The 16,990-nt window shown below is 36.6% G+C and overlaps 2 protein-coding genes across 4 annotated transcripts in view; both read left to right on the top strand.

Annotated features, from left to right (window-relative positions):
- Nucleotides 1-442: 442 nt before the first annotated feature.
- On the top strand, nt 443-4,448 carry LOC103701924 (putative aquaporin NIP-type). 2 transcript variants are annotated; one of them, XM_008784142.6, is made up of 5 exons: nt 443-964; nt 1,058-1,279; nt 3,242-3,439; nt 3,576-3,637; nt 3,849-4,448. In XM_008784142.6, the coding sequence occupies exons 1-5, from the start codon at nt 842-844 to the stop codon at nt 4,060-4,062; spliced, it is 819 nt and encodes a 272-aa protein (XP_008782364.1). In that variant the 5' UTR covers nt 443-841; the 3' UTR covers nt 4,063-4,448. The 2 variants fall into 2 exon arrangements, with proteins under 2 accessions (XP_008782364.1, XP_089780220.1); XM_089924094.1 differs by having other exon boundaries at nt 3,242-3,959.
- Nucleotides 4,449-5,269: 821 nt separating this feature from the next.
- The window catches only part of DEG7 (DegP protease 7), a 30,860-nt gene continuing 19,139 nt past the window's right edge, over nt 5,270-16,990 (top strand). For both annotated transcript variants that reach the window (XM_039127094.2, XM_039127095.2), the window contains exons 1-6: nt 5,270-5,825; nt 5,924-5,994; nt 7,692-7,826; nt 10,809-10,867; nt 13,611-13,647; nt 16,148-16,273. In XM_039127094.2, coding sequence (XP_038983022.2) covers nt 5,540-5,825; nt 5,924-5,994; nt 7,692-7,826; nt 10,809-10,867; nt 13,611-13,647; nt 16,148-16,273 — 714 coding nt within the window. In that variant the 5' untranslated portion in view covers nt 5,270-5,539. The remainder of the gene's footprint in view (nt 5,826-5,923; nt 5,995-7,691; nt 7,827-10,808; nt 10,868-13,610; nt 13,648-16,147; nt 16,274-16,990) is intronic.

A 16,990-nucleotide genomic window follows, 5' to 3' on the forward strand; every position in this document is an offset into this window, starting at 1 on the left:
TGACCGCGAGGATGGCGCATCATAGTAGCAAGGGTACCAATGATATGGTAGAGGTAATGACGATGGCAATAGTGATGCGGTGAAGGTAGTGGAGGTGATGATGGTGGCAGAAGTGCCAACTAGGCGATAGAAGCGGTGATGATAGCAATAATTGTGTGGCAATAGCGGTAATGGTGATGACCTAGGTGTTGGCAATGTGATAGAGGTGGAAATGCTGGCGACAATAATGTGATGAAAGCGATAACGGCGGTGGCGGCAGTAGTAGTGGCAACAAATACGACAATGGTGATGGTGTAGACGGTGTTCATGATGGTGATAAAAAGTATAAGTTTCTTGTTTTTAAAAATAAAAAATATAAACAATAGTACCAACATGTTTTTTCTCTTATTTTCTCTGATTTTATTTTTAAAAAGTAAAATATAGGAAATAAAAAATTAGGCAAATGGTGGCAAAAATTTTTGTGGAAAAAAAAAATCAACACCAAAACTCGAAACAAAGGACCTTATAACGTCATACATGGTGTTAAAATAATCCATGATAAATGTTAAAATGGGGATTTGGATAATCTCGCTTTTCAATCTCCACTCTTATCTATCTCCGTATAATCCTCTGAACCGTTAAAAAAGCGAAGGACTCTGAAGATAGCTAACTGAAAAAACAGCATTTATCCTATAAAACTTCTACCAACGAAAAACTCTCCTATAAGATCTCCTCATCCTACGAACGCCAGTTGACCACCATCTCATTCTCATGACCCTTCTCTCATTATTCTCATAACCTTTCTCTCATTACCCCACTCTTCTTCTTCTTCTTTCAAGGAGAATTTTGATCTCCATTGGCCATGGGTTCTTCATCATCCAATTACAACGAGGCAGAGATCAAGGTGGAAAATGGCAGCTATTGCGGCAGCCCCGACCGGGATTCGGGATTTTGTTCTGCTGCAATGGTGAATGTCACACAAAAGGTATATATATTTTTTTGCATGCTAATACAATACCTTACAATATTAATGACCTGTGATTTTTTTTTCACTATTGCTGTACAATGATATATATAGTTGATTGCGGAGGCCATTGGAACGTTCTTCGTGGTGTTTGCCGGGTGTGGATCGGTGATTGTGAACAAGATGTATGGCCAGGTGACGTTTCCAGGGATTTGCATTACATGGGGTTTGATTGTTATGGTGATGGTATACGCCGTTGGACACATTTCTGGAGCTCATTTCAATCCTGCTGTCACCATTACCTTCTCTGTTTTCAAGCAATTCCCATTGAAACAGGTTAGCTGATGAACATCTCACTTTCTTGGCTGGTTCTCATGGGTTGCTATTGGGAGGGCTTTTGTTCTCTCTTCTTCCCCCACCTTTTTTTTCACAAAAAAAAGAGTGTCGACAATCCGAATGGCCAATATCTCAGTCAATGTATGGAATCTTGGGGACTGTTAATTTGATGCTGGATCAATATATTGACTGAGATATCTAAATATAATTTGATAATCCAAATGAGATTGACAATGTTTTAGTTATTATTTCTAAAAAACAACTCTTTTAGTCATTTTATCTGGTAATTAAAAGGTTCATTAGAAAATGGACAAGGGAGGATGGGAAAGTCTCTTAACATAATGATATCATATTGGCCATTATTTCATGCAATGTTAGATTAAACTGATAGATAGACGGGCAGGTATTTGAGTCTCAGACCCAGCCAAAATTAGATCTGATTGTTGGATTCGAAACCAATCAAATTTGGTATAGGTTGGAGTCAAAATCCATTTAGATAGATATGCCGATTGACTAGGAATCAATAAAGGTGCCTACTGTCATTGTCAAATTTGGAGCAGCCCGCATATATGACGTCACTCGAACTGAGAGTGGAAGAATGTCATGAACTAATGACAAAGATTCTGAATTCCAAAAGATAGGTCTAGTGGCATGCTTGTTGACGTTTCGGATTAGATATTACCCGCGAAAAAACAAATCTTCCTTCAAGTAAAAACCTGGTTTGGATCTTAGGTTATGCACATCAAATAACTACTTAGATATAAAAAGATGGCTTGTTCCAATAAAGCAGTCTGGTTAAGTCTATTTCTAGCAAAAGACTAGCCCTATTTGGGGAAGCTTTTGGAGGACCAAAAAGCACTTTCTGGCCCTCCAAAAATACTTTTTGATTGAAAAAAAGGGTGTTTGATAAAAAATTCGAAAAATTACTTTAGCTTTTTCAGAAAGCTAAAAATAGTTTTCCGGAAGAAGCTTTATTTTGAAGCTTTTCAATAAAGCTGTTTGAGCTTTGTTGGAAAGCTATTTTTTATCTAAAATATCTATAATAAAATATAACAATTACATAATTTGTCCTTTTATAAACCTAAAAATCTGCTGGAGTCCTAACAAAAAATCTTAGCCATGGATCAGACTCCCTTCCATGCAAGAAAATGTATTCTTGTTTTCTATTATTATATCATACTATGAATATAATATTATATTACATTATATCATAATACATTAATATGTTATGTTAAATAATTTAATATTATGTTATATTATGAAAAATTAATGTACGCTAATAATTATAATATTTCGTACCTTTATTATTGTATTATATTATAAATATAATATTATATTACATTATATCATAATACATTGATATGTTATGTTAAATAATTTATTATTATATTAAATTATTATGCTATAGTATATAATGTTATATTACTATATTATAATAATATTATATTACATTACAATAATATTATACTATATCATATATTTATGTATTAATAAATGTTATAATTTATTATGATCTGTTGTATAATACTATGCAATGTTTTTTATAGTAATTTTGTCATATAAAAGTACTTTCTCAGTTTGTTTACCAAACACATGTTAAAGTGCCATAGCACTTTAGAAATATGGTTACCAAACAACAAATAGCTTTTTATATAAACTCTACTTCAGAAAGTTCTACCTCTAACAGCTCTACTTCAGAACTACTGCCAATAGCTCCCCCAAATAGGGCCTAATTTTAAGAGGGGGACGAGGCTGCATATGTTAAATGTATCTTAGGTTCTTAATCCTCAAATCAAGGTTGTTAGATTCTTATCAATACACTGTTGATCAAAAGTTCTTGAATCAATGTACTTTTTGTTTACTCTTGCTTGGCATCTCATATCTTTATATGACTTATAAAATTATAAAAGTATGCGGTGTAAAGTCCTAATTATTAGTATATTTTCATTTACATACATGCAGGTGCCATTTTATATCGTAGCGCAATTAGTGGGATCCATACTTGGAAGTGGTGCACTATATTTGCTATTGAATCCAAGGGCTGAACACTTCTATGGAACTACCCCAGTTGGATCACCAATTCAATCTTTTGTCTTTGAAATTATTATATCTTTTAGCTTGATGTTTGTCATTTCAGGCGTCGCAACAGACACTAGAGCAGTCAGTATCTGCTTTGTTTCCTTTTTCAGATTCTTAATTGATGCATTTGGAAACGAAAGAGAAAAGAAAATATCTCATAGCTTAATGCCCAGATTATTTCCTCTTAACTGTATTCATTTACTTGTGTGTATTTCAGATAGGGGAGTTAGCAGGAATTGCTGTTGGAGCCACTATACTTTTAAATGTCTTCATTGCAGGGTAATTTCTGATCATCTCTCAATCATGCTTGCCAGAAAAGTCTACGCAATCTTTTCTTCTGTTCTACCTTATTATCCTTTTCAACATTAAATTAGCCATGATTATCCTGCAGATGAAAGATGTACAGTGCCCATCAAATTCAGTTCAAACATAAATTTTAGTTTTTGGTCGGTATGATAAATATAAGATTTTTTTTTTTTTCTCTTTTCAGGCCAATATCAGGAGCATCAATGAATCCTGCAAGAAGCCTAGGACCAGCCATAATCATGCATAACTATAAGGCGATTTGGGTCTATATTCTTGGACCTATAATAGGGACTTTAGCTGGAGGTTTTACTTATAATCTTATTAGATTCACAGATAAACCGTTGCGGGAGATAGCAAAGAGCTCTTCATTTCTCAGGAGCATGTCTAGGAATAAGTAGGATATACCTAGTGGGTTAAGAGGTATGATGAATGACCAATTCTTAAAGACCAAGGACTTTTTCATTTTTATCTCTATGTATATGTCAAATCCATTTGCTCCTCCTTTGTCAAAAGTATGGGGGCATGCACTTATTTAAAGTGAAATGTTTCTTTCTTTCTTTCTTTCTTTCTTTTGTTGTTGGAAGAATGTGACTAGAGTATCAAAGAGATTCTCTTAGAAATTATAGGTATCATATTATGGAAGAAGAAAGATCTGTTCACCATGAATCTGAACATCTTTTCGGCACTGATTGGTTTGTCAGCTGTAGTAAAACAGAATCGAGATGTGAGTTTCATTTACCATGCATGTGATACACATCAAAGTTTGATAGTTTCATTTAGTGCAAGGTGGAGGTAAAGCTATATTCTCCAATTATAAGGAGGTGTTTTTTGCATCAAACATGAATCTCGATGTCCAATTCGGGCTTCTGTTTGTTCCTGCACTAGAAAGAGAGTTTCCACTGCATAGTTGATCTTGTACCCTAATAAACAACAAAAGATGTTTGTTTCCTTGAGCAAGAAAGTGTTGGTGTCTCAATATAGGTCATGTTTCCTTAGTTGCCTCTTGACTCATGTGCGAGCATATAACTACATAGGCTACCCCATGCCTACAAAGTGTGCATTACTGATACTGAGCACAAGATATTGGCTGGCTAAAATAGTTCTCTATTTCTTTGCATTGTTTTCCTCGTAATGGACAGCAATACATAGTGTCCCAATGCAAGCGCCTAGACCTATCAATGGGCAACAAAGTATCACAATTCAAGCAACTACTTAGTTTTGCTCTCTAGTGTAGCTATATTATGAGACAGGATGAGTTATTTTTCATATTTTTGGAATGATAATTGGTATCTTTATTACATCAGCTAAAGCTTACTTAATTCTCAGCCATATTCTATGGTTCTTTGACATCAAAGTTTCAACACCCCCAACGTGGCAAAATAGCAAACCCCCAAAAATCACTGGCGGAGCTCTTCCCTGTATTAGAATTATTTCAAAAAAGAAGAAGTCATGACCATTAAAATATCCACATGGTGATTACAATGGGATAACAACAAAATTATAGCTAAATCTCTGTTCATCAATTAAAAAATTTGTAATTCTAATTAGCCGAGTTACTGAGATAACGGCCGAATAAAGCCCGTCATTTAAGACGGCGGTGATCTTACAGCCGGTGTGGGAGCGCACAATGGAGGAACCAGGAAGTGAGAGCCTCTTATGCCCAGCTGCCAGCTGGTATACAGTCAGGGGCATTGCCGTAATATTGTACACTCCGGAAAAGCGTTGTCTCCGCCTAGCTCCTTTTGGGTCCTTTTAAGCCCCTCCTCCGCTCTCCGCTCGACCTCATTTCCCTAAATCCCCCGTCTCCACGCCGGCGATCGCGCCGCCACCAGAACCCTAACCCTTGATTAACACGATCGAGAGAAAGGGTTGGAGATGGGGGAGGGGGAAGCGCTGGAGAGGCTGGGATCGGACGGGATGGAGTCGTGCATGAAGGGGGACCTCGGGATGGAGATCGAAGCGCCGCCGTGCCAGGAGAGCGCCGCCACGGCGGAGGACTGGCGGAAGGCTCTCAGAAAGGTCGTACCGGCGGTGGTCGTCCTCCGGACCACCGCCACACGGGCATTCGACACGGAGTCCGCCGGTGCCAGCTACGCCACCGGCTTCGTCGTCGACAAGGGTCGCGGCATCATCCTCACCAATCGCCACGTCGTCAAGCCCGGTACTGTGCCCGTTCTTTCCCTTCTTGACTTGCGATTCGTAAATGGTGATGTTATGTTCTTGATTTGATTGTTCTGTCTCCATGATTTCTTGGTGTAGGTCCTGTGGTTGCGGAGGCTATGTTTGTTAATCGGGAGGAAATTCCAGTATTTCCGATATACAGGGATCCTGTAAGACGTTACTGTTCTTGATTCTTGTGTTGAGTTTTAATCAATTCTGCATTTTATGTATTTGATATCATTTGTCTGTAAATTCTTGTTGACTTTGATATTAGATTTCAACGGCTGGTTCTAGCAAAACTGTGTCCCGTAATCAGTTTGGGGTTCTCGAGATAGAGTCTTACCAATATAGGAGTAATTGGTAGATAGGACAGGTTGAACTACTAGTCAGTGACATGAATATATGCATACCTTCTGAAAGTAAATTAAGGAAGTGCAGAATTGACTGAAAGCTGACAATAGTTTGAAACTAGTATCTAATTGTATTTGCGTAGGGTTGAGTTATTTGCAAATTATTGATAAGAGAGTTCAAGAATTTGTAATGCATGCAAGTAGTTTGGTGAGAACGCTAGTTATGCTTCCTTAAGACCAGATTTTCTGGAGCTACTTTTAGGATGCACCATGCATTAGAGTCTGGAGTTGCCATGCAAAATATTCTAGCTCTTGCATGGGGTTGCAAGATGGTTGAGTGGAGCAGAATATAACTTGCACTCAACCTGACTCAACAAATACCTCAAATCCTGAGTTATGTGCTAGTTTAAGTGCAGTTTTAGACCTGTTGTAATGATTCATATTAGGTTAAATTTAGGAGTTGCTGTACAAAATTTTCTATCTCCTACGTAGTCTTGCTGATTGGTCGGATCTGAAATTGACCTGCATTTGACCCAATTCGAACTTGACATATATCCACTGTCTGGACTTCATAGGTCAAGTTTAGGTCCAAACCAATGCCAAATCTCTCACTAGGTTTTGGTGTAGTATTCAGTTCTATGAATTCGTGTTTTCTGCATTTATCTTGTTCCTGAGGATTGCGACACAACCTGAATTATCCTACTGGGTGGCCGATAATGAGCATCTCTTAAATTATAGTGATCAAAGATGTAATATGGACAAAGACTTAGTATTGGTACCTTATTGGTATGATATCAACCAGTATGGTGTAGGACTGTATTGGTATATGCTACCACTCCAATGCTGGCACACCAAAAGATAAGGCTATTATACATATGTAGGTACAATACTAGTACAGGAGCATATCGGTATCGGTACCTTAACATTATGATCTAGTATAGCTAGTATGGACCAATATGCACTGGTACCTAAATCCTTTATGAATACATTGATGCCTTCCAAGGCCCATCACCTTCCTGTTGAAGATTACTAATTGAAACCACCTCAATCCCATCTTGTTATATATCCCAGATATTGGTGGGAAGTAGTGCTGATGGTAAGCAACTGCATATGTTGTCTCACATGCTAGAGGATGATAGCAGGGATCACATATGTTTGAAAAAAATTTGAAGAAGAGGAATGTCAAAGGAAAACTGGAAGGAAAAACATTAAGAAATTCAAAAGAAATTTATGAAGTAAGAGGAGGCAGAAAATTAAGAGGAAATGATGAGGAAGAAGAGGGGGTTTGCATAAGTTATAAAATTATTCATGTATGTAGAACATGTGTTTCTTAATTTACTATGCTTTAAAAATGTCTTTATATGCTCAATTATTGAAGTTGCTACTATGGTTGCATAAATGATCGTAAATCTATTACACTTGCAGGCCATTTTTGCAGTTAGCTGCATGTCTGGTTTTGTTTGAAGAGTTCATTCAACTTGCGTTCTGACATTATTGGTTTTTATATACTTAAACAGATACATGATTTTGGCTTCTTTCGCTATGACCCTGGAGCAATCAAGTTTCTGAACTATGAGGAGATCCCCCTCACTCCTGAAGCTGCTTGTGTTGGACTAGAGATACGGGTCGTTGGCAATGATAGTGGTGAAAAGGTAAATAGATAATTATCATGTATTTTTTGTTTAAAGCCAATATTGCAGGAGCTTCCTTAGCTGATATCTTTTACATGACTTTTTGTAGTTTATTTAGAATTTGATAGGAGGCTCTAATTAACTGGAAGACAGGATGACAAGAGTGTCCCGTATTAGGTTCGTTGGTAACTTTATCCTATGGGATAGAACTGGGAGGGTCTATATTGAGATTCTAGTAGTTTCTTTTAATGCTATTTTAAAGGAGAGAAGCGGATTTTATGGGTATTCACTTCATTGTATATACCAAATGATCCTAAAGCGGTATTTGTTAGAGCGAATATGCGAATTTTAATAGGTGGACCATATGTTGCCGCACTAGTGACATGTTATTCACGTCAATTTGTGAAGAAGGGCAAGTATAGTTTCTGTTTGAATAACATATCTTTACTTTATTGGAGGAAACAATCATATTGCTCCTCCATTTATTGCAAACAATTTTGACTAGTTCTTCTTTTTAAAGTTATCCCATAGTTTGTAAGGTGTGCTTATGTACCTGAGATTTATTTAGCATTTATCTAATCTAAATAGATTTTTTTGAGAAATAATTGGATCATATTATGATTTTTCTGGATATTGGTGGTCATCTTTTGATGCTTAAACCTTGTTTAGGTTATCGTGTGTATTTGGTGTAGTCATCTTGAACTTCAAGCTAGGGTTAATTTATTAAGGAGGGGGGGGTGTCCAGTTAGGCAGCTAGTTTATACCATAACTTGAAGTAAAGGAGTGGAGTAAGGACTCAACTTTTTGAAGCTGAATTTATTTGAATTGGCAGCAAAAAAATATTCTGTGTTTGTCAAAATGAAGAGGATGACATTTTCTTTGAGTGAGTGAGAGACTTAGGTTGTGTTCATTTATATGTACTTTGAGCTTTTAAAATGAGTGGATACAACTTGGAGGCAGAAATTCATAAAAGTTATGGCTGGAACATGGTATGGTAAATATTATGTGTGTAAACTCATAATGGGAAAACAGAAGAAAAGTTTGCATGAGAAGGATTGAGATGGATTGTGAGAAAATTGGAATTTGTAATAAGTTTGTGAAGAATTATAGGGAACTTTCTCATGAAGCACGGGAGAATATACTTAAACTTGAGAAGTATCCTTTGAAAGTGTTGTTAGTAATTGAGAGAGGAATAGAGGATCTTGAAAAGGAGTTTAATGATGATGTGAACCAAGCTATTCGTTGGACTTGAACTGTCTGCTTTATCTTAAGATATGGAACTTAATGAATGATGCTGATCATCCACTCAAATGGTCCAATATGTTGGGGATATTAAAACATCCCCATATTTATACACATGTATTTACATTTGGTAGAGTCATACTACTCTTGCCAGAGCAAGCTTGACGCATGTTCGTACTAGGAAATGCCACTTTTACACTAATTTATTGTATCGGGTAGTTGTAATACTTTGGTTTTATTGTGGTCTTTCTGTTATTATAGTTGCAATTATAATTAGTGCTACGTTACTTAGATTGAGGAGGAAGAGGTGAGGAGGGGAAAGGTGGAAGGAGAACAGGAGAAGTTTTCTTTTCTTTTCTTTTTTTTTTGTGTGTGTTTGGGGGGTGGGGGGGAGGGGGCTCGACTTACGCTTTTAGCTTAAAAGTCATGTTATTTGGGCCCCATATGTGGGCTATCTAGGCCAATATGTATGTGCTGGTGATTGCAATGTAGTTTGGCACTCATTAGCGTTGCTTGGATCCCACATAGTGACCAGGGATTGCACATGTCTGTTGGCTGCATGTGCAGCTGCCTTGTCCACTTTCTAGAACAGTGGTAAGAACGCATAAGTAAAACCATGATACGCCACAAGATACAACTATCCAACATTACATAGGGACAGAAATGGAATTTTCAATTGGGAGCAATCACCAAACCTGCTCTTGTGGAGCAGTATATATATATATATATATATATATATATATATATATATATATATATAGGGAAAATTGGAATTTGTAATAAGTTTGTGAAGAATTATAGGGAACTTTCTCATGAAGCACGGGAGAATATACTTAAACTTGAGAAGTATCCTTTGAAAGTGTTGTTAGTAATTGAGAGAGGAATATAGGATCTTGAAAAGGAGTTTAATGATGATGCGAACGAAGCTATTCGTTGTACTTGAACTGTCTACTTTATCTTAAGATATGGAACTTAATGAATGATGCTGATCATCCACTCAAATGGTCCAATATGTTGGGGATATTAAAACATCCCCATATTTATACACATGTATTTACATTTGGTAGAGTCATACCACTCTTGCCAGAGCAAGCTTGACGCATGTTCGTACTAGGAAATGCCACTTTTACACTAATTTATTGTATCGGGTAGTTGTAATACTTTGGTTTTATTGTGGTCTTTCTGTTATTATAGTTGCAGTTATAATTAGTGCTACGTTACTTAGATTGAGGAGGAAGAGTTGAGGAGGGGAAAGGTGGAAGGAGAACAGGAGAAGTTTTCTTTTCTTTTCTTTTCTTTTTGTGTGTGTTGTGGTGTGTGTGTGTGTTTTTTTGGGGGGGGGGGGCGGCTTGACTTACGCTTTTAGCTTAAAAGTCATATTATTTGGGCCCCATATGTGGGCTATCTAGGCCAATATGTATGTGCTGGTGATTGCAATGTAGTCTGGCACTCATTAGCGTTGCTTGGATCCCACATAGTGACCAGGGATTGCACATGTCTGTTGGCTGCATGTGCAGCTGCCTTGTCCACTTTCTAGAACAGTGGTAAGAACGCATAAGTAAAACCACGATACGCCACAAGATACAACTATCCAACATTACATAGGGACAGAAATGGAATTTTCCATTGGGAGCAAGCACCAAACCTGCTCTTGTGGAGCAGTATATATATATATATATATATCTTCTTTCTTACACTTTTGAGATGCAGTTCTTTAATGCTAGTGGTTATCTAATGCTGATTGGCTTAATAAATTTGCAGGTCTCGATTTTGGCTGGAACTCTTGCTCGCCTTGATAGAGATGCACCTCATTATAGGAAGTATGGCTGTTATTTACTTACTACTTCTTGGTTGTATTGTGTTATAACTTATATAGTGAGCAACTGAGCATCTTACTTTTTCAGTCTTATTTGGTTATCTATTTGTTAATTGTGATGTTAAGAGGTTTCTCTTGCTCATATGACATCGTTATGCATTCTCCTATTTTGGTTTATTATAAACCTATAATATTATTGTTTTATTAAACTAGCATGTTTTATCTTAGTGAGAGAACTTGTGCTTGGTGTCTTGGTGCACTCAAGAATGCTAATAATCATGACATGTAATGCTTTTTCTCCTTATTTTGATTTCCTATTAATGCCTGGAATTTGATGCAACTGCACTACATTATGGATAAATCTAACTTGATTGATGATAGATTTCAACTATATGTTAATGTTGATGGACACATATTTTACCTGAAAATGCTTGATAAATGAGACTTAGATTATGCCAGATCATTATAAGCGGGTGTTACAATTTTAGACTTGCAAACTTGGAATCATGGATACTTCAAATCACATGCTTTGTCTATATTGGATAATGTCAGATGCCAATACTCGTTGGATACTTCTTGGATACATATTTCATTGCTGTGTGTTCTATTTTTTAAAATTAAAAGATACTCCTGATACTTCTCGGATACACTTGAGATACTTTCTCAATACCTCCAAAAAAGAGAGGTGGAGGGCGTTTATTTATTTCTTAATGTTAATCTTTTAATTGTGAACGGTCAATTTTGGAGTCAATTTTGTAATATTAAAATATTAAGTATGTATTGGTGACTGAATGGTGAGCTTGTAGAAGTTGATGCCCTTGTATAAAGTACAGACATGATAGTGAACCATGCTTTTTTGGATGCTTTTTGCACACATACACATACATACATACATGTATACAAACACATGCACACACACAACTATACATGCATGTGTACATCATACATATTTACACAATCACAGACATGCACACACATACATACAGACATGGACACATATATACATACATACATACATCCACACACACACACACGCATACATACATACATAAGCATCCTAGTTTTCTTATGGAATGGGACGCATCGAGTGCCCCCTCATCTTGGTCAGGCACCCTCGTACTTCCTTGGACCGCTCTTTTTATATATTTTTTAGTGTTTAAAATTTTTCTTAGAGATTTTATTGCTTTATTTGTTTTTAATATATTTGGATTTAAAAAATAATGTATGTAGGGTGAACTAGCCCTACTTAGTGTACTCTATTGTCAGAAGCTATGTAAATATATTTAAATCTGTTGTCTTAGACATATTGTTTTTTGTTGCTAAAATTTTAACAGTAATTACTTTTAAAAAAAAGAATATTCATTGCTAAAAAAAATACTCAAAGTTCAGAAGTTCTGCAAATCTACTTGTATTTGTTTTTCTTTTTAAGCACCTAGACAAAAAATACATAATTTAAGGAAATATAATGTTATTTTTTGCTAATATCTAATATGTGTGTGTGTGTGTGTGTGTGTGTTTTAGGGGAAAAGATATGATGCATGCATCCTTACGTGCACAAAGTTTGGAACTTCCCCCCTAACCACTCAAGAGACAATCCAGTTTTGAAAAATAACTAATATAATTAAATAATTTGAAGCTAAGTAGCTAAAAACAAGAAAAGCTTGCTTGCTCCCATCCTGAACCTTCCATTCTTCCCCACTCTCTTTCTTCACTTCTCCTCCAACTGCTCCCTTCCCTAGCAATTTTCGCCTCCCTTTTTTTTCCGCCTCCCTTTCCTGCCGCCTCACCTGATATCCAATGCTGCTGTCTCCCCCTTCACCTCTCTCCCCCATCCAAAGCTCACATAGGTCACCAGAGTTGGTATGCTGAGATCCTATCATCATCCTCCCCTTTCTCCCCTCTCTTCCGCTGCTGTACGTCAGTTGCCGAATCTGCTGTGGGACGAGGGGTGGATTGGTGTGTCTTGCCCGTGGTCCCATATTTCCTAGGAGGGACATTCATGGGGTAGGCAAGATGGAGGCATCCAAGGGGATCAGGGTCCCAGCCCCAACCTACATCCTGTTTTCTCACAAGAATGAGTTGGGATGTGCTCGAGGCCCCTTATCTCATTGGGATTTAAAAATTAAAACATTGCATGGTACCAATGCAGACTGGAATGACCATTAACAATAAGAATTGTTAAACATTTTAAAAAATGTTGCCAAGCTATCTCGAGTATCAGGACACAACCTTCTTGGTCCATCATTTATTGGAGAGACTTGGGTCCCGGATGCATCCAGCGGCCCAATTTTTCTCTCTGATGGTGCAATGCGATAGAGATGGACCAATCCTTAATTCTTGATTTCACCAATTGACTCTTTGTTTTTATAGAGAGCTAATTTTTAGGCATCTACTTTAATCTTGCATCTCTATTTAGAGGGACAATATTGGAGATTTTTGTCTCTAATCAAATTATGATCTTCCAAAGCCTACACTCTTGTATAACATGACTCCAATCCAATTCCATATTTGGACCATGATTATTTTAAGATAAACTGTACATCTTCCCCAGTCTCTTGAATAATCGAAATTTTCTTGCCCCAATGTATATTTCATTCTGACATGATTTACATGTGTGCTTATGAATTGTATATTACTGCCATGTAACTGCTTGCATTCTCTGCTATGCCTTTTTTTTGAAATCATCAATTTGACCTGGCTTTTTTTTATTCAATTCATTGAGTTATGCTCTTCTATTCTTAATCCAGGGATGGATATAATGACTTCAATACGTTCTACATGCAGGTATTTCATTTTTGGTTTAAATGAAGAAATTCACCTATCAATAATTTTATTTTAATTTGCCATTTGATCCAATTCATTATTCAATATGTGATATTATATGTTTTTGGTTGTCTGCTTTGTTTGTTTGTTCTCATCATTATCAGTCTTTGTAAATGTTCTAGCCCTTACAAAGTTCCACCATTCTTGGTCATTACATTCCAAGCAAAAACTTAGTTGCTGTGATCTTTAGTATCTTCGACCAAATGGAAAGCTACTTGCTTACAATTGTGTATGAATCAATTGTAGCCTAATCTCATTTGCATTGAAACAAGGAGGGAAAGTTAGGTGCATTGGTGATGGTATATGATCTTTTTCAATCTCTTCAGAAAGGGTGCAAGGAAGAAAGGAGACAGTGGGCAATGATTTTATCAACAATACCACAACTTGAAACTTCACTCTTTTTTCCACTTTCTGACAAGTAATTTCAGGATCTTTTGTAGAGCATCAGGCCTAGAAAATTTCTGGATATTTCATGAGTCTAGAGGCTTTTTGAACCCACTTTTGGGAGCCAATATGTATTTCCGAATTAAGAAAAGAAACTGAAGGAATAAATAGGGAGCCTTACTTATATTCAAGAAATTAACCTTGAGATGCAAGAATATCCCTTTATGAAGAGAAATAGTGGGGCAAGGTTCTCCAACTCACCATAATGATGGTTTTTCGTCAAGGTGGTAATGCAAACATTTTTATTCCAATAGATATTTTGGGATTGATTTTTATAGCTGAGCCCCTTTTCCTCTTTCTTTCTTTTGTATAATAGTTCAGGTGTTTTCTTTGTTAGGATGCAAGTATCAAAGGATGTGTGAGGTGACTAGTATATGACTACTTTTAATGCGATCCATGATTTGACATGTTTTATGTAAGTCCATTATAGCCACCTAGATGAAATGTTGCACCATTAGAGGCATAGAACATTTACAAGAACCTTAGATGATCAAAGGAACTTGATGCCATTTCGTTTATATGTAAATTGTTTTATACTAGTTATGTTATATGCCTGTCACCCATGCACAAGGTCATGTCCTGAATACACATAAAGGGACTGCAGCCCCTTTCTTGTCCCTAGTCTTCTTTTCTCTCATTATGTAAAGGGTCTTCTCATTATGAATTATGTACTTAAAAGAACTGAATCCAAGATACTTAAAAACAACTTAGTAATATGTATTATGCTTAAAAAATATATTAATAAAATTAGCTCAAACTATATCAAGCAGAAAATGAGCAAGATGAATCCAGCTTGTGTTTAGTTTGTTTATGCTTCAATCTCCAAAGACTGGTCCATGCTCGGCTTGTTCATTAATTGATCAAGCCAATCTAGATCTAAATCTCGAGCCAGACATGTGCTGCTCATGAACAACTTGTTCGTTTGACAGCCCAGTGCTTACCTATTTCACCTTTCTACTGCTTGTTTGGTAGTTGCAAATTATAGATCTATTCTTGATTTTCAAAGGAATTTTTTGTATTTGCAGAAGGTTGTTTTGATCCTTTGTTCTCCAGTGTCCATGACTTCCTACTTATTTAGTTAAACATGAATTATTTACACCAACTGTGGAGAGAAATTTTAATGGCAGACATGAGGGGAAAGATCCGTGTAACATTTGACCTGTATAGACATGACATTTTAATGTATGGTTAAATGACACTCAGATGTTGATATTTCGGTCATGTTGATGTTGGACTGCCATCTAATGTGTGCCCCTGGCCTCATATTGTCGTTGAAGTTCTAGAGACTGTAGTTGTGGTAACTGAAACTTTGCCCATAAATAGCTATGTAGACTTCCCAAATGAAGCATATTCTGGGATGCAACAAGTTTCTTGGTAGGCGATTTACCCAAAATATACATGGTTAAGAAGTGGGGCAACAAGGTTAATACCCCAAAGTGGTTAAACTCAAATTTCTTTTTATGCTTTTTTCAGAAGGATCATGTTTTCATTACATAGCTAAGTCATATTGGTCAAGAACAAATTATTACTATGAAAATCTGGCATGTTGTTTTGGTCAGAATAACTAAATGGTAACATACTTAATCTAGACGAAGGGAAAAGGCAGTAATTCTTAAGGAAATTAAAAAGTTACCTGCTCGATAAGGTTATGCAAAGGACATGTTGAGTAGAATATATGTTGCTGAGCAGTTGGCTAGTGTTTGTGTTTTTGCCATCTTTTCTTACTTATATAGAATTGATTGCTCATAAGTTTTGGCTGTAGTTTGAGGAAACTGAGGAGAATTAGTTTAGTTGGTCTAACTTTTTCGGACATTTTTATGTGGAAGTGCCTATATTATTAGAGAATATTCAGACTCCTGATTTGATGTGGCCAGTTCTGCAATTAAATTATATCTTATAGAACATTTATTTTATTCTTTTTGTGAAACTTCTAGAGAAATTTGGTTTTCATATATTGGGATCCCTAATTGTTTTTGTTGTTCTTGTTTATTCATGTACATTCAAATTTCTTATGCAGGCGGCATCTGGGACAAAAGGAGGCTCAAGTGGTTCTCCAGTCATTGACTACCAAGGAAGAGCAGTTGCCTTGAATGCTGGGAGCAAGTCTTCCAGTGCTTCTGCATTTTTCCTCCCCTTAGAACGAGTTGGTGTTCATCCATCTATATTGATTACCAGGCTTTTTACACTCACATAGTACCGGTTCTGCATATCTTATTTAAGTTAGTTTTTTTTCCTTAGGAATCTGGTTTGGAATGTGCAAATGAACCATCAATTTACTAGTTGAATTATGTATTCAGTGATGCAATGGTGTCCCTTATTGTTTCATAGCTATTACTTCTCGACCATTATATTGACTTTTAGGCCCTTATTTAGCCAAAGTGGCACCTCTGCCACGTGCTACTTTGACTGCTGCCATGTCTGCCTTGGAACAAGTGCAGTTTAGAAATAATGTTTTCTTGGCTTCTAAACCTTTGTTCCTACTCCAGAGCCTGGCTGTATGAGGTGCTTGGGAAATTTGGTATTTAATCTAGTGCAAATAGTTGCCACCTTCTGGTATGCAATCTAGTACAAAACTGTGCCAGGCTGTGACAGGATCATCAGTCCAAATATCTCTTAGAGTGTGGGCTAAAGATGGGTGTTTTTTACCTATATGCGATGTACATGATGTACACCTCATGACAACCTTGCTCAAAAACTATCAGTTATCTAAATGCATGATTGCATGTTTCATTTTTATGTTCAGTCACACCCTGCAAATCTCTGCAAGCACCTGGGCTAGCTTTGGATGCTTTTTACCTACGCGTGACATGCACCCTCCAACAACCTTCCTCCGAATTTACCAGTCATCTAAATGCTTGAT

Source organism: Phoenix dactylifera, chromosome 7, assembly GCF_051530095.1.
Source record: "Phoenix dactylifera cultivar Ajwa chromosome 7, Ajwa_hap1_PhDact_Kaust_v1.1, whole genome shotgun sequence".
NCBI classification, from domain to species: domain Eukaryota; kingdom Viridiplantae; phylum Streptophyta; class Magnoliopsida; order Arecales; family Arecaceae; genus Phoenix; species Phoenix dactylifera.